Here is a 16311-nt window from a genome sequence, read left to right as displayed (position 1 = left end):
ATCCTCTACATGCTGTATTGTGTGCCATATGGAAAATACATATCTCTTTGACTTTTTCCTACCTTTCCAAGATATTGAGAAGTAATGTGGTCCTGTTCCTTTAAAAAGTGAAAGATGGAACGAGTGGAGTTTGCCATGTTTCAGGACCAGAAACTGTTCACTCACTGAAGAGCAAGAACGAAATGTGACTTCTTTCTGGCTTTCTGGTGGAAAGAAGCAGCAGTGTCCCTCCCCCTGACAGGCCTGTGCTGAAGCAGAGCCCTGAGTCGTTCTGGGAACTTGTCTTTCCCAAGTCGGGTTGGTGCCGCCTGAATTTGGTGTAGCTGGATTGTCCCCAAGGCAAGTGATGAGTTTAATTACAGTCAACAGGTCAGTGGCCAAGTCCCTGGTCAGCTGGAGTATTTCAGGCAGATTGGCCAGTTTCTCTGGAGGAGTAGGATGTGATAGGAATCTTGAGTGATCTCTTCTGCAGTGAATTTCAGAGTGGATGGCGTGGAGCTGGAGGGATGGTTCTTCTGTAAAAGCAAAGCGTTAACCCTTACCGTTTAATTCTGTTTTTCGGACATGGCTGAAGTAGGGGTGAGGACTGTCCTGTCCAGTTTGTGCAAACTCTTTTTAGTCAGCGATAGTGCCATTCCAGATCCTCATTATATTAATGAAAAAATAAGCACAGAAAGGTGAAAACACTTGTCCCAACTAAGGGTTTCTGGGTTTATTAGGAGCATTAGTTGGCTTTGGCACATTTTTCTCATTTAAGGTGTTTGAACACTGCTTCGTGCCAGTGATTTTCTTTTCTTTGCAGCTTTTCATTGCTCACCAGTGGCATTGAAAAAGATGAGTTTTGCCCTCCCCCAGCAGTCTTGATATTTTTGGGCAGAGGAGGCAAGAGAGAAGGAAGAAAGTCCATTCAATAGCCAAACAGGAGGCTAGAGCAACATCTGTTGTTTCTTAGTTGATGACTGGCTCTTGGGTTTGAAAGGAAGGAAGTCAAGAAGACTTCCTGGAGTGGGATGGGCTCCCTCCTGGATAGACAGCCCTGAGTCCCTGCACCACCCACTGAATGCAGGGCACCTCGTGGCTTTTGGAGACAAGGTCTGGGAGAACAGGTCAGACACTGGCCAAGGCATCGAAAGTAAGTAGCAAAACCGTTAGAAAGGAATTACTCCTTTTCCTCAAGTTTGAAGTCACAGCAAAATGTCATCGTTTTTTCTGTTTTTGCGATGCAGTTTGGTATGAATTTTCTGGGGCAGATAACTTGGTGTTCCTATTTGCCGTCTAAAGTAATAGGATGGAGCAGGGAGAGCAGAGACTGACTTTTGGAGGACTTGGAGGGGAACGTTTGTGGATAAGAGCTGGCCCAGTACTTCCCACATTGGCAATGTTCTTGACTTAGGGGGAAAGAGCTCTTTTGTTTTTATAAATAAACTGTGTGTACTTTTACTCGAGGCTTGCCATTCCTTAATTGCTTTGCTTTTCAACTACTTCAGAGCTTGCTCTCAGGGAGACTTCTTAATGCTCGCTTAGAAAAATTATCCCTGTGTCCATGGATAACTAACACGAGTTAGTCCTTTTACGTAGTGAAAACAGTACACACAGTTGGGCCGTTTGTTTCTGCAGTTAACCCTGATGTGAGAACCAAGGGCCAAATACTGTTTCTCTGAGGGGGCGGGCCTTACTGGCTGCCCCTCAGCCCTCCAGTTGCTCAGCACGGAGGCATCCCTGTGCTGAGTTGTTGCTGGGAAATTTGCCGAGCTGGTGCCTCCTCTGAATTCTCTTTCCAGCCCAACGACAACTTTTCAGAAGGACAGTTGAGAATTTTTGTAAACAAGTCCATTGTTAGAATAAGAGAACTAAAATATATGCTCTCATTAATAAAAGAGGCGTTTTCAGGGAAGTCAGTAGTAAGGCTAGCACAAAAGGCACATTGGTAAAACTTTACCGTGTCACGTATTTCCCCAAATGCCAAACGGTTGAAGTGAGCTCACAATTGTTACAGTGGATTTTGGACTCCATAGAGTTAGAAACCTTAGCTTTTTTGGGTTGCCAATCAAAAAAATGTAGTCTCTTACTGTGTATTTTCTCCCCTCTTACAGTAATTTCCTCAGCTGTTGTGAACTATTCACGTTTGTAAAAACAGCCCCCAAGGAGAATGGTGTTTTGGACTACTCATGTCCTGTATTAGGAGATAGTTTAAGGTCGCACTTTGGAATTTACTTTAAATGTGTTTGGGGGCCAGCCTGGTGGCACAGCGGTTAAGTTCATGTACTCTGTTTCGGTGGCCTGGAGTTGGCCGGTTTGCATCCTGGGCGCAGATCTACGCACTGCTTATCAAAGCATGCTGTGGCAGGCGTCCCACACAAAGTGGAGGAAGATGGGCACAGATGTTAGCTCAGGGCCAGTCTTCCTCAGCAAAAAGAGGAGGATTGGCTGCAGATGTTTGCTCAGGGCTAATCTTCCTTCCCAAAAATAAATACATACATAAGGGAAATGTGGTTGAACTTAAATCGGAGCGATTGTTTTTTGCTACTAAATGCTTCTCGTTTTATCATGTTATTTGGAGAGCACAAATGGAGAAGCCTGTAGAGGGGAGCCATTTGGCTCCCTTCATTGCATGTCAGGTTTTTTGTTTGTTTTTGCTTTTTAATTGAGGTGTAATTGACATATAACATATTAGTGTTAGAAGTACAACATAATGATTTGATATTTGTATGTCTGGATTTTTTTTCCCTTCTGCTTTTTCTCCCCCAATCCCCCCAGTGTATAGTTGTATACTTTTAGTTGTGGGTCCTTCTAGTTGTGTCATGTGGGACACCGCCTCAACATGGCCTGACGAGCGGTGCCATGTCCACACCCAGGATCTCAACTGGTGAAACTCTGAGCCATCGAAGGTGGAGTGCGCGCACTTAACCACTCGGCCACGGGGCTGCCCCTGTCTGGATTTTTTTAACATAAGGAATCTCTGATTTTTTTTGGTTATTGTTTGGTCAGGAAGATTGGCCCTGAGCTGACGTCTCTGCCAACCTTCCTCTATTTTTTTTGTATGTGGGATGCTGCCACAGTATGGTTTGATGAGCAGTGTGTAGCTTTGTACCCAGGATCCAAACCCGTGAACCCTGGGCTGCCAAAGCGGACCACATGAACTCAACCACTATGTTATCGGGCTGGCCCCTGATTTTTTTTTTTAGGGAAAAGGTATGGGAAAATTTCTGCAGAGACTGACTATATCCACCCAGACTTCTTAGGATTTTGACCATAAATAGAGCTCACCTGTAGAGAATTGATTTTTTTTTTGGAAGAAGATTAACCTTGAGCCAGTCCTCCTCTTTTTGCTGAGGAAGATTGGCCCTGAGCTAACATCTGTGCCCATTTTCCTCCATTATAAAGATTCTTTTTTTTAAAGATTTTGTTTTTTTCCTTTTTCTCCCCAAAGCCTCCTGGTCCATAGTTGTGTATTTTTAGTTGTGGGTCCTTCCAGTTGTGGTGTGTGGGACGTTCCTTCAGCATGGCCTGATGAGTGGTGCCATGTCCGCGCCCAGGATTCAAACCGGCGAAACCCTGGGCTGCCAAAGCAGAGTGCGCGAACTTAACCACTCGGCCACGGTGCCAGACCCCCCCCTTCCTCCATTTTAAATGTGGGACACCTGCCACAGCATGACTTGATATGTAGTGCGTAGGTCCATGCCCAGGGTCCAAACTGGCTAACCCCAGGCCACTGAAGCGGAGCATGTGAACATAACTGCTGCGTCCCTGGGCAGGTCCTGAGAATTGATAATCTTTGAAGCTGGATGATGGGTACACTTGAATTCCTTACACTGTTTATTCTTTTCTACTTTTGCATTGTTTGACTCAACACTTCCATAATAATATTTTTAAAAAATAGAATCCAGTTTCCTGTAAGGCTGGATTTCTTAACCCTCTTGAAAGTCATAAAAGAGCAAAACAACTCTGTTTTAATAAGGTTTCCTGAAATGGACCTTGAGTGATTAAAATGCAGTTTTAGGGACCAGCCCTGTGGTGTAGTGGTTAAGTTCAGTGTGCTCCACTTGAGTGGCCCGGGTTCATGGATTTGGATCCAGGAGCAGACGTACACCACTGGTCAGCCATGCTGTGGTGGCATCCTGCATATAAAGTGGAGGAAGATTCGCACAGATGATAGCTCAGGGCTAATCCTCCTCAGCAAAAAATAAATAGATAAATAAAATACAGTTTTATTTACTTAGGGTCATATAGAAATTAACTTTTCAGATTTTTTAAATATCTCAGAAGAGGGTAGGTAGATGTTTGGTTCCACATTAAAGATAAATCAGTACCAACAACTTCTTTTTTAAATAATGGGGGGAATTCACCTGTAAAATGACTAGCTAAAAAAGTAAAATACAAGGTAAGAAGCAAGTGCTCGCATCCTCTCTGCCCCATTTCGTGTCTCTCCCTTCCCCTGCCCCCGTCCCCTTCATATCTTCCTTCCTATTCCACAGAGGTAGCCACTGTTAACAGTTTGCTGCATGTGCTTACATGCGTTTATCTTATATGTACATCTGTGCCTACATAGTACACACTTTTAAAACAAGTTATACCAAATCCCATAGAATTCAATACTTAAAGTGGAAGAATTTTGGTGCTAAACTCCAGAGTACTTTTGATTCTATAAGATAGGCAAGGGCAAGCCGTTTATTGTATCCTTAAATTGTTTAAGCAGTAAAATTGCCATTCTCGCCAAAGGACTGCCCCACTGCCCCCTTTCAGGAAGGTGCTTAATGCCCATGTGGGTATTCTCTTCTGTAAATTTTAAGACCTCAGAATTGAAATTAGTATTATATTTACTGATTTATTTAATAATTTATGGGAGCCATTTAGTAGAGTACATGCTGGAAAGGGCTCTCTGACTTGATTCCTTCAGGGAGATGGGGGGAGGTGAAGCCTTGGCAGTGTGGTATCCTGAGCTACCCACAGCTGCTCTTGATTCTATGCCCTCTTTCCCTCCCTCTTTTACTCAGGAGAGCATGATCTCCAGAGAAAAGCATAAAATAGTAAACATGTTTAATATTTCACCTGAGCTCTACTTTTCCACCTCTGACTATCCAGAGGCATACAGAGCACAAATCAGGCCCACTGCTTTCTTTACAAACCTTTATGAATGGCAGATTTCTTTCTTGGTATTTTCTCATGTATCTCTTCTTTATCTTAGTCATTTTATGTCTTATTCACCAAGAATTTTCTGTTTCTTGCCTTTAGTGAGTGTTGAAAGCATGGCTGTCTTGACTTTGAGGCAGTGGAGTTTCCCTCTGAGCTGACACTAATAAATGAAGTGTGTGTCTCCCTCACACTGAGATCAGTTGGCCGTCTGTGCCTTTGAGTAAGATGTAGAAGGGATAAGAATGACCTCAGCTTCTAGTTGAGCGGGAGTGATTATGATTAGGGCTGTGATACATGCTTTATTCGTGGACTGTGTTGTTAGTATTTGATAAACTGATCTTTTATTATTCCTGCTTGTGTGATGAAGATAACGGAGGATGAAGAGGAAGTTTGAAAGAACCTGCTCATTTAGCAAATACCAAGTGTCCACTCTGGCTAAGCACTCTGCAAAGTGCTGAAGATAAAATGGAGAACAAATCAGACGTGATCTCTGAGGAGTCCATTTTCTAGCCTCCTGGGTTTGGTGTCCTGAATTGTTAAGCTTAATTTGGTTAGCACTCTTGTATTACCTAATAGTTATCTAATGTAGTCTCATCTCATTTGGAAAAGTGTGCTGTCCTCTTGGCAGAGAAGAGACTCAGGCCTGGGTAAGGGAGGGAGTACAGGGACATGGGGTCAGTCCTCAGGGACTTTTCCCATTCTTTTAAGGTTATGCTAGAGATCTAGAAAGAGGGGAGACTAATTTTAGGATATATCTTAAAAAGCAGGTGTTACATGATAACAGTTGAAAATTAATTAATGGAATACACCAGATCAAAGGACCAAAACCACATGATCATCTCAGTAGACACAGTAAAAACATTTGGAAAAAAATCCAACACACTTTCATAATACAAATATTCAACAAACTAGGAGTAGAAAGAAACCTCAATCTGATCATAGACATTTATGAAAAACCTACAGCTATCATCATACTTAAAGGTGGAGGGCAGTGGAAGGAAGCTCTGTAGCAGAGAATCCTTCCAGAAGGAGGCTGGGGTGGAGCTGCCCCTCTGGGGGCTGTCTTTCCAGGCGGGGACAGTTTTTTAACCCTTGTCATTATGTTCATGTTTCTTGTTATTAGTCTCTCGTTACATGAAGCTCTTTGTTGTGTACACCTGGCTGTAGTTTTCCTAGTTCAGGCTCTCTAAAATCACCTCCAGTAGAGGCATTCCTGCAGTCTTTGGCAAGGGGCTTCTTTTTGCACTGGAAGTTCTGATACAGGTTTCAGGCAGAGCCTGTTTCCATTTTTTCATGTTGTGAGTTAGGGATAGGTGTTGGGAGGAGAACTGTGGGCTGCTGTAGTTAAGCATCTCGGCTTTGCTGGTTTAAGAACCAAATTCAGAGATAATTATGCTTTGGAGATTTTTTTTTAACTGATCAAATTCACAAGAGACTGATGGGTGGAGTGTAACTGCGGGGTAGCCATGAAGTAATGGTGAGTCACTGGTGTGATGTTGGAGAGATCTCTGTTTGAATTCTGGACTAAACTGGCTGTGGAACTTTGGGGGCAAGTTACCTAACTCCTTAAGTCCCAGTTTCCTTTTCTGTGAAACAGGTACAGAACTTAGTACTTAATGCAGTTTGTGTGTGTAAAATAATACTGAAGTTTCCAGCTCCTTATCTGGCACATCTTAGTAAAGGTTAGCAGTTGTTATTGCTAAAGTGCCAGAGAATCAATTTCTGATGGAAACACATCTAGCGAGAGAGCCAGTATTTGCCTGGGGCAGTCTTTTCTGGTAGGCTGGTCCATCCAGAGACCAAACTCTAATTTAGAAGGGTATTTGATGAACACATTCTAGATACAGAGCACGAGGAGCTGGATGTTTTTAAGTAGTAAATCCGTCAAATCATGGTAGCTGAATAGTCCTACCTGAGGAACTGATGGATCCCAGCCTTTCAAGATAGTCCCAATTTAAAATCCTTTTCCCCACTGTCAACACAAGTATCCTGTAAACTTCACATTGCTAGATGTAAGTGTGACACCCGCACCTTTAGCCTGACTCAGCCAGAAAGGCAAAAATCTTTTGCTGGGCTATTTGTTAACTTTTAGGTTTGAACTCAATGGTCCCCCTCCTTCTAGGTGGGTAGTTTTCCTTAGATAATTGTTATGGTTCATTAAATCATAGCCACCTCTTTCTGTGAAGTTCAAGAAGATGCAAATTCTTACGCTTCAGTTTCCCGCTTTCAGTATTTATATTCATTACTAAAACTTGTGTGTTTATAAACTCATGTCATAGATGTTGAACATGTGAATATTTCAGTATATCTTACAATATCGATGTCTTAAATTAGGGACCTACCTCAAGGATTCTAAGTTTTATGCTGAGATTTTTGCATTTCTTTTTGGAGGGTTGTTTTTTGGGAAGATTTCCGTAGGTGACTGTCTTCATCCATTGTTTTGACACTAGTACCCCCTTATCTGTAGGGGATATGTTCCAAGACTCCCCAGTGGATGTCTGAAACCATGGAGAGTACCGAACTCTCTATACTATGTTTTTTCCTACATACCTATGATAAAGTTTAATTTATAAATTAGGCACGGTAAGAGATTAACAGCAGCTTCTCTTTGGTACATCCGAATTGCCAGCACCAGTACTCTTGGAGTTTGGGGCCATTATTAAGTAAATAAGGGTTATTTGAACACAAGCCGTATCATACTGTAACAGTCAGTCTTGATAACTGAGACAGCTACTAAGCGACTAGGCTAGTAAGTGACTAACCAATGGGTGGCAGATACAGTGTGGATGTGCTGGATGGACCGGCATGGCGCAAGATTTCATTACACTGTTCAGAACAGCATGCAGTTTAAAACTTAGGGGTTATTTATTTCTGGAGTTTTCCATTTAATATTTTCAGACCATGGTTGACTGTGGGTGATGGAAACCACGGAAAGCGAAACTGCAGATAATGGAAGACTACTGTAGTTTCCTTTTAGAGGGTGAGATTTATTCATCTGTCCTGAAATTCTCTAGGCTTAGATCTTATTTGGGTCCTATAATCCAAATTAAAGGTTAAAAATAAATGTTATTCTTCCTGTTTTCTTGAATTACCATTTGGCTGTTCTCTCCTGAATCCTTGGAGTGGGAATTAGTAACAGTTTCATGATGTTAATTCATTCTGATAACCTAAGAAAATAAGATAAAGACACCTCTATGCTTCATTGCTGCAGGGAAGCAGCTGGTCCTGCTAGAGAAAGAGACTGGTGTTTATCAAGAGACTACCTAGTACTTTGGTCTTAAAGTGAGTGTACTCTGAGCATTGAAGTGAGAGTTAGCACCATGAGAAATGCTCTGGATATGCACTTTAAGGTACAGCCCGTCTCTTGAAGAAGTTGACTATCCTGTGAGATAGTAAGTTTGACATTAATGGGAATGAGAAAAGAAAAAATAGTTTGCCCAGCAAAGCCCTGTACAGACATTAAATTACAGCAGTGAAGCCATTCACAATGGCTTAGGTGTGGATATCCGGAGATCACACTGTTCGCCATAGGCATTAGTTCCCTGGCCCTCAATTTCCATGTCCTTCCATGGCTTCAGAGAGCTTTAAAGAATTTAGTTTTGAATTTTTTACATATTAGGAAGGCTTTGGGTCTGTTTTATGTTATTGTTCTGTTTTCAGGTTGTAGTATGTTTGCCTTACATTTTTATTTGCTTGACTAGTAAATCCTTTTTCTATACAAATAAACAGTTAAATCTTCTCTGAGAAGACCTTTCTGAATATGTACCTAATATTTACGGACTGAAGGACAGTTGCAGTTTGTTTGTAGCTTGGCCATGTAGGACTGCCAGGGTTGGAACCCCAGGGTGGCCTCTTGAGAGGTTATATTTGGCACTACTTAGTATTAGGAACCCAATCTCCTGCCAAATATAGCCTCTCCATAGGCTGCCTACAGGGTTCCAGACATGAAGCAGACTAGCACATACTCCCAAAATGTTCGTTCTGGTGAATTCAGCATACACCACCATGTGCCAAGCGCCATGCTGGCATAGTCACTAGGGGCACTAAGAACAAACTACAGTCCAGAGTGAGAAAGGAAAAGGAGTGATTTAATTCTTCCTTATCTTTCAGAGTTTTTGATTTGGAGAAGCTTGCCTTGGCCTTCTCTGCTTATGTTATTCCTTTTTCTTGGAGTATAAAAATAAGATCTGTGTTTCTAATGATATAAAAGCCATGTAATTATATATCTTAAGACCTTTGTTTAAAGCAAAATGTGTCTGTTCTTCCAAGAGCCTTGTTCTTCCAAGGGCTGTTGATCTGCTCGGTGATCAGAGTGGTTTGGGTGGAGAGGCTTGGGCTTTGGAAAGGGCAGTGGGCTTGGAGACTATCCTCTCAGGTGGCTCTGCAGAACAGTTTGAAGATGAACCCCCTTGCTCCAAGCGTGTCTGAAATGATTTCAAAAGGCTGTTTGAAATTCTATGCTTGGGTTTAGAATAAAGGGGGGGGGGAAGAAACAGAATAGCAGTTGTATAAATACAAGACGGAGGAGGAGATCTTCTAGCTGCAGAAGGATTTATGAGAAAGGGCTTTGGGGCTTAGTGACTCTGAGCTCACTCGGAATCAACATGTGGGGTGGCTGTCAGAGAATTTTAGGATCCGTTAATAGTATCTAAATAGTTCTGTATTAGGCCACGTTTGGGGAGTTACATTAAGTTCTGAGTATCCCAGTGAAGGACGACAAACTGATTCAGGGGTAAACAGGTAATATTGTAACTAGGAAACCACGTTATCTGAAGAATGTTGGAAAGTTGAGGATATTTGGATCATACCAGGCCCTTAACTAGCAGTTTAGGAACTAGGTTCATTTAGCAATCTTTTACTCATTGCCCTGTGTCTCTGGCTTCCTAGCAGTTTTTCATTCTCCTGTAATATGTCTCTGAGATTATAGTTATTTCCATGACCGAGAGCTGGAGCAGCTTCCTGGGCCCTTTGCCTTTCCATAGGTTCTTAAAACTCATATCTAAAACTTGAATATAATAATTTGAAGCACATATTACCTTTTAGTTTGTCTGTATCTTGCCTCCTTAACCAGATCGTACACTCAGTAAGAGTGGAGATTTGCATTCATTCATTCCACAAATCTAGGCCTTCTGTGTGCCGTACACCGCTGGAGAGGCAATGTAACAGCAGTTTAGACTGGTTGGAGCCAGTCACCTGGGTTCAAACCCAGACCTGCCGCTTAAAGCTGTGTGCCCTTGAGCAAGTTAATTTTACCCTCTTTTTGTGTGTTAGTAACCTCATCTGTAAAATGGGATATGTAATGCCTGCCTTGAGGATAAAATAAGTTAATAAATACACTGTTTAAGTTTTTACTGTTCTGGGCATTGAGGATACAGCAGTAAATAAGAAAGATGAGATTTCTCTGGGGGAGGAGAGGGTAGTGATTTGGTCCCTCCTCCCAGTTGGGAGGGGCCTTGGGGATTTCTCAGGTCTCGTGCTCTGGTTCTCTGCTGGGGTAGTAGTCCGTCCCTTTCTTATGATGCAATTCACCAAACGTGTGTTGAGCGTCTTGCTCAGGAGAGCAGGGTAGGCTGAATAATGTCCACCCAAAGGAACAGGTCCCGATTCCCAGAACCTGGGAATGTTACCTTATATGGCAAAATGGACACGTTTTACAGGTGTGACTAGGGATCTTAGAATGGAGAGGTCATCCTGGATTATCAGGGTGCGCACAGTGTAATCACAAGAGTCCTTGTAAGAGAGAACGCAGTGTGAAGACAGAAGCAGAGAGAGAGAGAGAGATTTGAAGATGCTGTGCTGCTGGCTTTGAAGACGGAGGAGGGGCCACAAGCCAAGGACTGCAGCTGTAGAAGCTGAAAAGGCAGGGAGATGGATTCTTCCCCAGAGCCCCCACAGGAAATGTGGCCCTGCCTGCACCTTGAGGTTAGCCAGTGAGACCCATTTTGAACTGCTTACCTCCGACAGTAAGAGACAACTGTCGTCTTTTAAGCCAAAAAAGGGGGAGAGATTTCTGCTGGTGGAGAGCTTATATTCTAGTTGGATAAAGATGGAACAACAGGTAAACACAGTAGTTTCAAGTACTAAGTTTAGGGCTCTGAGGAAAAAAGTAAGGTACTGGACTAGACTCTGGAGAATGACTGGGTGACTACTCTTGATTGGGTGGCCAGGCACACCTCTGAGGAGAGAGCTTTTGAGCAGAGATCTGAATAGCCAAAAAATCTGAGAGGTAGGGGCAGCTGAAATGTTGGTTGATGATTATTTCCCCTGTTAACAAAGCCAGGGGCAGCATCACTTAAAAGACTGTTTTGCTAAGCAGTGAGTCAGTGAGGTATGCTAGAAGAAGCCCTGGAGTTTGGGTCTGGTTTGACTATTGACGAGCTTTGTGATCTTTGATCCCTTACTCTTCCTGGTCTTTGATAGACACACGCTATAGCAATTCAAGTGTTTGCTCCTTGGAACATGCCCAAAGTTCTCTAGGGTATAAAGGAGAGTAAGCGAGAAGGGTTGATAGTGCACCTTGCTGACCAAACCCAGCGGTCACTCGTCAGGGCAACTCTGAGCCTCTCTGTTCATTTCTGTGGAGGGGGAAGAAAAGGGGAAAAGACAGTTTTCTTTTTTTCGTGGGAAAATGATCCTGAAAGAAGGTTGATTCTTGATGGTAAAGAAGAGCTAGAAGAGGGGCTGGGCCTCCTGGCCATCGTGGCTAAGTTCTTGCACTCAGCTTCAGTGGCCTGGGCTTTGTAGGTTTGGATCCTGGTTGCGGACCTACAGCCTGTTCATCAAGCCCAGCTGTGGCGGTGTCCCACATACAAAATAGAAGACTGGCACAGATGTTAGCTCAGAGCCAATCTTCCTCACCCCCCAAACAAAAAGAGCTAGAAGAAAGTGACAGTTCTTCACTTTATAAATTAGTCCTATGTTTATGGATTAGTACCCTGTATTTTGCAGGATGTAGTTAGTATGTGCTGTCATGAGATTAGAATATTTGAGAATACTCTTGCATGCTTTTTTTTTTTTTTAAAGATTTTTTTATTTTTAATTTTTCTCCCCAAAGTCCCCCAGTACATAGTTGTGTATTTTTAGTTGTGGGTCCTTGTAGTTGTGGCATGTGGGATGATGCCTCAGCATGGCTCAATGAGCAGTGCCATGTCTGCACCCAGGATCTGAACCAGCGAAACCCTGGGCCTCCGCAGCGGAGCATGTGCACTTAACCACTTGGCCACAGGGCCGGCCCCTCTTGTACACTTCTTAAACCTTTTCCTTGAAGTAAATATTAAGGATATGCCACATGGCTTCAAGGTTGAGGGAGTAGAGAAGTGGTCAAATGTGCTGTATACTTTTTATAACCACGATATCGTTGTGTAGGGTTTCTTCTGTTAGAACTGGGAAACATGTTTCAGGTCATCTCAGTACTTTTATTAACCTAACTTAGTTCACAAAATTTGTCTGCTTATTGAGAAAAGACTGTGTGCACCCAATCATTGATAGCTCCCCTCATTTTTGTCAGTGTTTTATAGCGTTCTGCACTTGGAGTTTCCTGTCAGGTTTTCCAGTTGCTGTGGCTTGGTCTCTTTGGGATCATGCTGCTTAGAAATCCCGCTTGATGAAAGGGCAAAGAGTCAATTTTTTTAAAATCAGTCATTTCATCTGTTTTTGGTTTTTGTGCTGGTGAGGAACATTGGCCCTGAGCGAACATCTGTGCCAGTCCTCCTCTATTTTGTATGCGGGACGCCTCCACAGCATGGCTGATGAGTGGAGGAGATCCGTGCCTGGGATCCGAACCTGTGCACCCGGGCCACTGAAGCAGAGCGCATGGAACTTGAACCACTCGGCCCTGGGGCCAGCCCCAGTTCATCTGTTTTTTTGTTTTTTTAAAAAATTGTTTCTAGGCTTCCAGAGAAGTTCAAGTTTGCAGAGAAACTCACTCATTTGTTTGAATCTCTTTTCTTACATTAGGTGTAATTGAAAAGTGACCGTCTCTTCTCAGAGATGTCTAAAACAAACAAATCCAAGTCTGGATCTCGCTCTTCTCGCTCAAGATCTGCATCAAGATCTCGTTCTCGTTCATTTTCGAAGTCTCGGTCCCGAAGCCGATCTGTGTCTCGTTCAAGGAAGCGCAGACTGAGGTAAGGGGGTGCGATTGTATAATCGTTGCCTCGGTCACTATGGGTCTTGAAGATCTTGTGTTAGACTCTTTCTGTGAGTGTCAAAGGGACTAGGGGGTTGGCTTGAGGTGGAGGGTTGGGCTATAAGATATTCTAGGGCTCTTCAAATGCTCCAAATCCACAGCAGCTTTGATTGCCGTACTGTTTGCCTAATTCCTTTTCTCCTCTGCCAGCACATTCTGTTTCTCATCTACTTTGGAAGAAGGAGCATTTTATTTTTGTTTGAGCTGCTTGCTTCAAATCTCTACACCTGATTATTTTTCACTGAAGTATTTTTGGAGGCTTGGACCAAAGTTTATTTGCATCATCAGCAGAGAAAGGATAGCTAAGAGGATTAATACAACAGTGAGAGGAAAGGGAGCTTTAACCAACTAAATAATTAAACCTAAAAAACTTATCAGGAGTCGTTTGTATATACGTGATGTGCCAGTTACTAACAACCTGCATCTATTTAGTAAAACAAACACATCCTGAAACTATCTAAGAATCACTATCGTAGACATCAGTTTGTCATACTAAATTCTTTGTAATTTACTGCCGATGTTCTTTAATTCAGTCAGTTTTCATACCTTTAGGTGGATTTCCCTATTTCAATTATGTCTTGGAATAGGATGCCAAACCTCCAGCGTCTTTTCCTCTTTTGATGTGTTGTGAGTTGGGTTTTTCATTCTTTAAAACTGTTTAATTCTCTTTTGTAAATAGTTAAGAGCCTTTCAGTAGCTGCAAGTTTCTGTATGTGTGTTAGGGAAATATTGATGTGTTTAAATACCAAAGGGGGATTTTGCACAATTTCGTTCTTTTTGTCAGAATTGAGCTGGGCAAGGAGATAATTTCTCAGTTTTGCCACTTGGAGTACCTGCTGTTTATTTCAAATGAGTATGTAGAATCCTTTTCTTAAGTGAATTGATTATGAAATTTAAAATAAACTTCAGGAAAAGTTAAGTTTTTTTCCTCATGGTTTCCTTAGTCCTATAGTACTTCTGAAACACTGTTAAACAAATGGTTGGTGGGGTTTTTTTTTCCCCTTCGAACAAGAAGTTAAATTTTTTTTTAAGATTTTATTTTTCCATTTTCTCCCCAAAGCCCCCTGGTACACAGTTGTATATTTTTATTGTGGGTCCTTCCAGTTGTGGCATGTGGCATGTGATGCCGCCTCAGCATGGCCTGATGAGCGGTGCCATGTCCATGCCGAGGATCTGAACCAGCGAAACCCTGGGCCGCCGAAGCAGAGTGCGCGAACCTAACCACTTGGCCACGGGGCCGGCCCCAAGAAGTTAATTCTTAAATGAAGAAGAAGTAAATTCTTCTGTGAGAAGCCTGCCTGAAAATTAATTTCAGACTAACGGTTGAACAAAAAGTAGGTGTGCATAAATATTGATGACTCCAATATAACATAGAATAGGAGGCTATAAACTTTGAGTCTCTCCCTCAAACAAAAGTAACACTAGATTTTTCTTTTTTTTTTTTAAGGTAACATTACACCTTGAGGCTAACCCATGCTGGTTTTCCCTCTCTCCCATGTTTCTTGGGCATCCATTTTCATACCAAACTTTGTTCACGCCCTGGGCTAGATAGAGTCTGTCTGTTGCCCAGTTAGGTCATAGGCTAAGTAAAATTCTATTGCACCTTCTCACCCCCCAAAAAAGAAGAGGGAAAACCCACTACGTATGCTTATATTTACCTCAGGAAATTGCCATCAAGGCCATGGGACTGAGCAGACTTCTAGTAGCTCCTGCCTCGCACCCAGAGTCTTTTGATTTGGGCCGTTTAAACCTCGGTTTTAGCTCACTTGCTTCTTAAAGGTGACCTACTAGAGGCTGTACAGCCAAAACTGAGAGTCAGTGGAACTGACACAAACCAAACTGAAAAAACTCTCCCCGGCTCTGAAGTGTTTGTGGTAGCTGGGATTCTGGGCAGATCTGTAGGGCGGATGTCTTCTCTTATTCTGCAAATCATTTGGCATGGTCATTGACTTGGCACATGAGGGCAGGACGTGCTGGGGGAGGTCTGGAGCCACTTGAGGTGCCATCTTACACCTATAGGATTGTTATTTTGGAGGAATTTCTCCACTAGAACATTTTTCTATACTTGATTCTATTCTGACTTCTCTGTTTTTTAGAAACAGATAAATTTGCCACTGGATGTTCCATTTTTATTTCTGGCTTATCTGTTTCATGATTTTTTTCTTTTGTTTTCCTTCTCCTACAAGGAAAGTATACTATCCAGAGAGTTTGAGAAACCATGCCTTTAAATTAACTTAAATGCTGAGTTCTACAGAATTGGAGAAAATTGATTGTTTCCTTGTATTTCACAGACTGTATCCTTTTAAGTGACTTCTCAGAAATAACTTCATTTGCAATCTGCAGAGACTCATGTTCCTGCATCTGTGCAATGACTGCGGGGTTTGGATGCAGTATGCCACAGGGCCCTCACTAGTAATTGGTGACAGAAGCAGCAGTAGCCTCTGAGGATGGGAACATGAGTTAAACCCTCCTTAGTGCTCGTGGTGCATCACCTCCCTCAAGTGTAGCCATTTAATTGGGTGTTCAGTTTTATAGCCTGCATCCGCCTCTCCCTCCTTTTCTTGTATTGTTACTGTTTTCAAATGAAAAGTGTGGAAGGTAAGTTCTTGTTTTGTTTTTTTTTTAATTGTACTTAGATAGCAACCTTAACAACCAGCAGTGTGGTGCATCTGTGCCAGTTGCTATTGTTCTTGGGGTAGATAAAGAACCTGAACCCTGTGGGTAGTAAGTAGTGGGAAAGCAATCCCACATCATGTTCTTTAGATTAAATTAAATGTAAGTTTCTTTTTAAAAATACCATTTTGTTTAGTTGTTAAAACCTGTCACATTTGCTAAATAGAGTTATTTATGAAACATGCAAGCAACCAAAGTGCATCCTTTCCCAGTTAGGCCTGACATGAGAAGGTCTGCTGATTAGCTGAAGGGTTTTTATTTTATATGTAAAGAAAATATTTTTGGAAAGAGTTTTTTTTAGTAATTTTAGATATTTC

At 42.3% G+C, this 16311-nt stretch overlaps 1 protein-coding gene across 4 annotated transcripts in view; it reads left to right on the top strand.

Moving 5' to 3' along the window:
• Positions 1-16311, top strand: part of THRAP3 (thyroid hormone receptor associated protein 3) — a 76959-nt gene that overhangs the window by 44335 nt on the left and 16313 nt on the right. For all 4 annotated transcript variants that reach the window (XM_070510366.1, XM_014840133.3, XM_070510367.1 and 1 more), the window contains one exon: positions 13090-13259. In XM_070510366.1, coding sequence (XP_070366467.1) covers positions 13123-13259 — 137 coding nt within the window. In that variant the 5' untranslated portion in view covers positions 13090-13122. The remainder of the gene's footprint in view (positions 1-13089; positions 13260-16311) is intronic.

The sequence above is a fragment of the Equus asinus genome, chromosome 5 (genome assembly GCF_041296235.1).
Source record: "Equus asinus isolate D_3611 breed Donkey chromosome 5, EquAss-T2T_v2, whole genome shotgun sequence".
NCBI classification, from domain to species: domain Eukaryota; kingdom Metazoa; phylum Chordata; class Mammalia; order Perissodactyla; family Equidae; genus Equus; species Equus asinus.
Note: the sequence above shows the minus strand (reverse complement) of the source record. Positions and strands in the feature narration are given on the sequence as shown.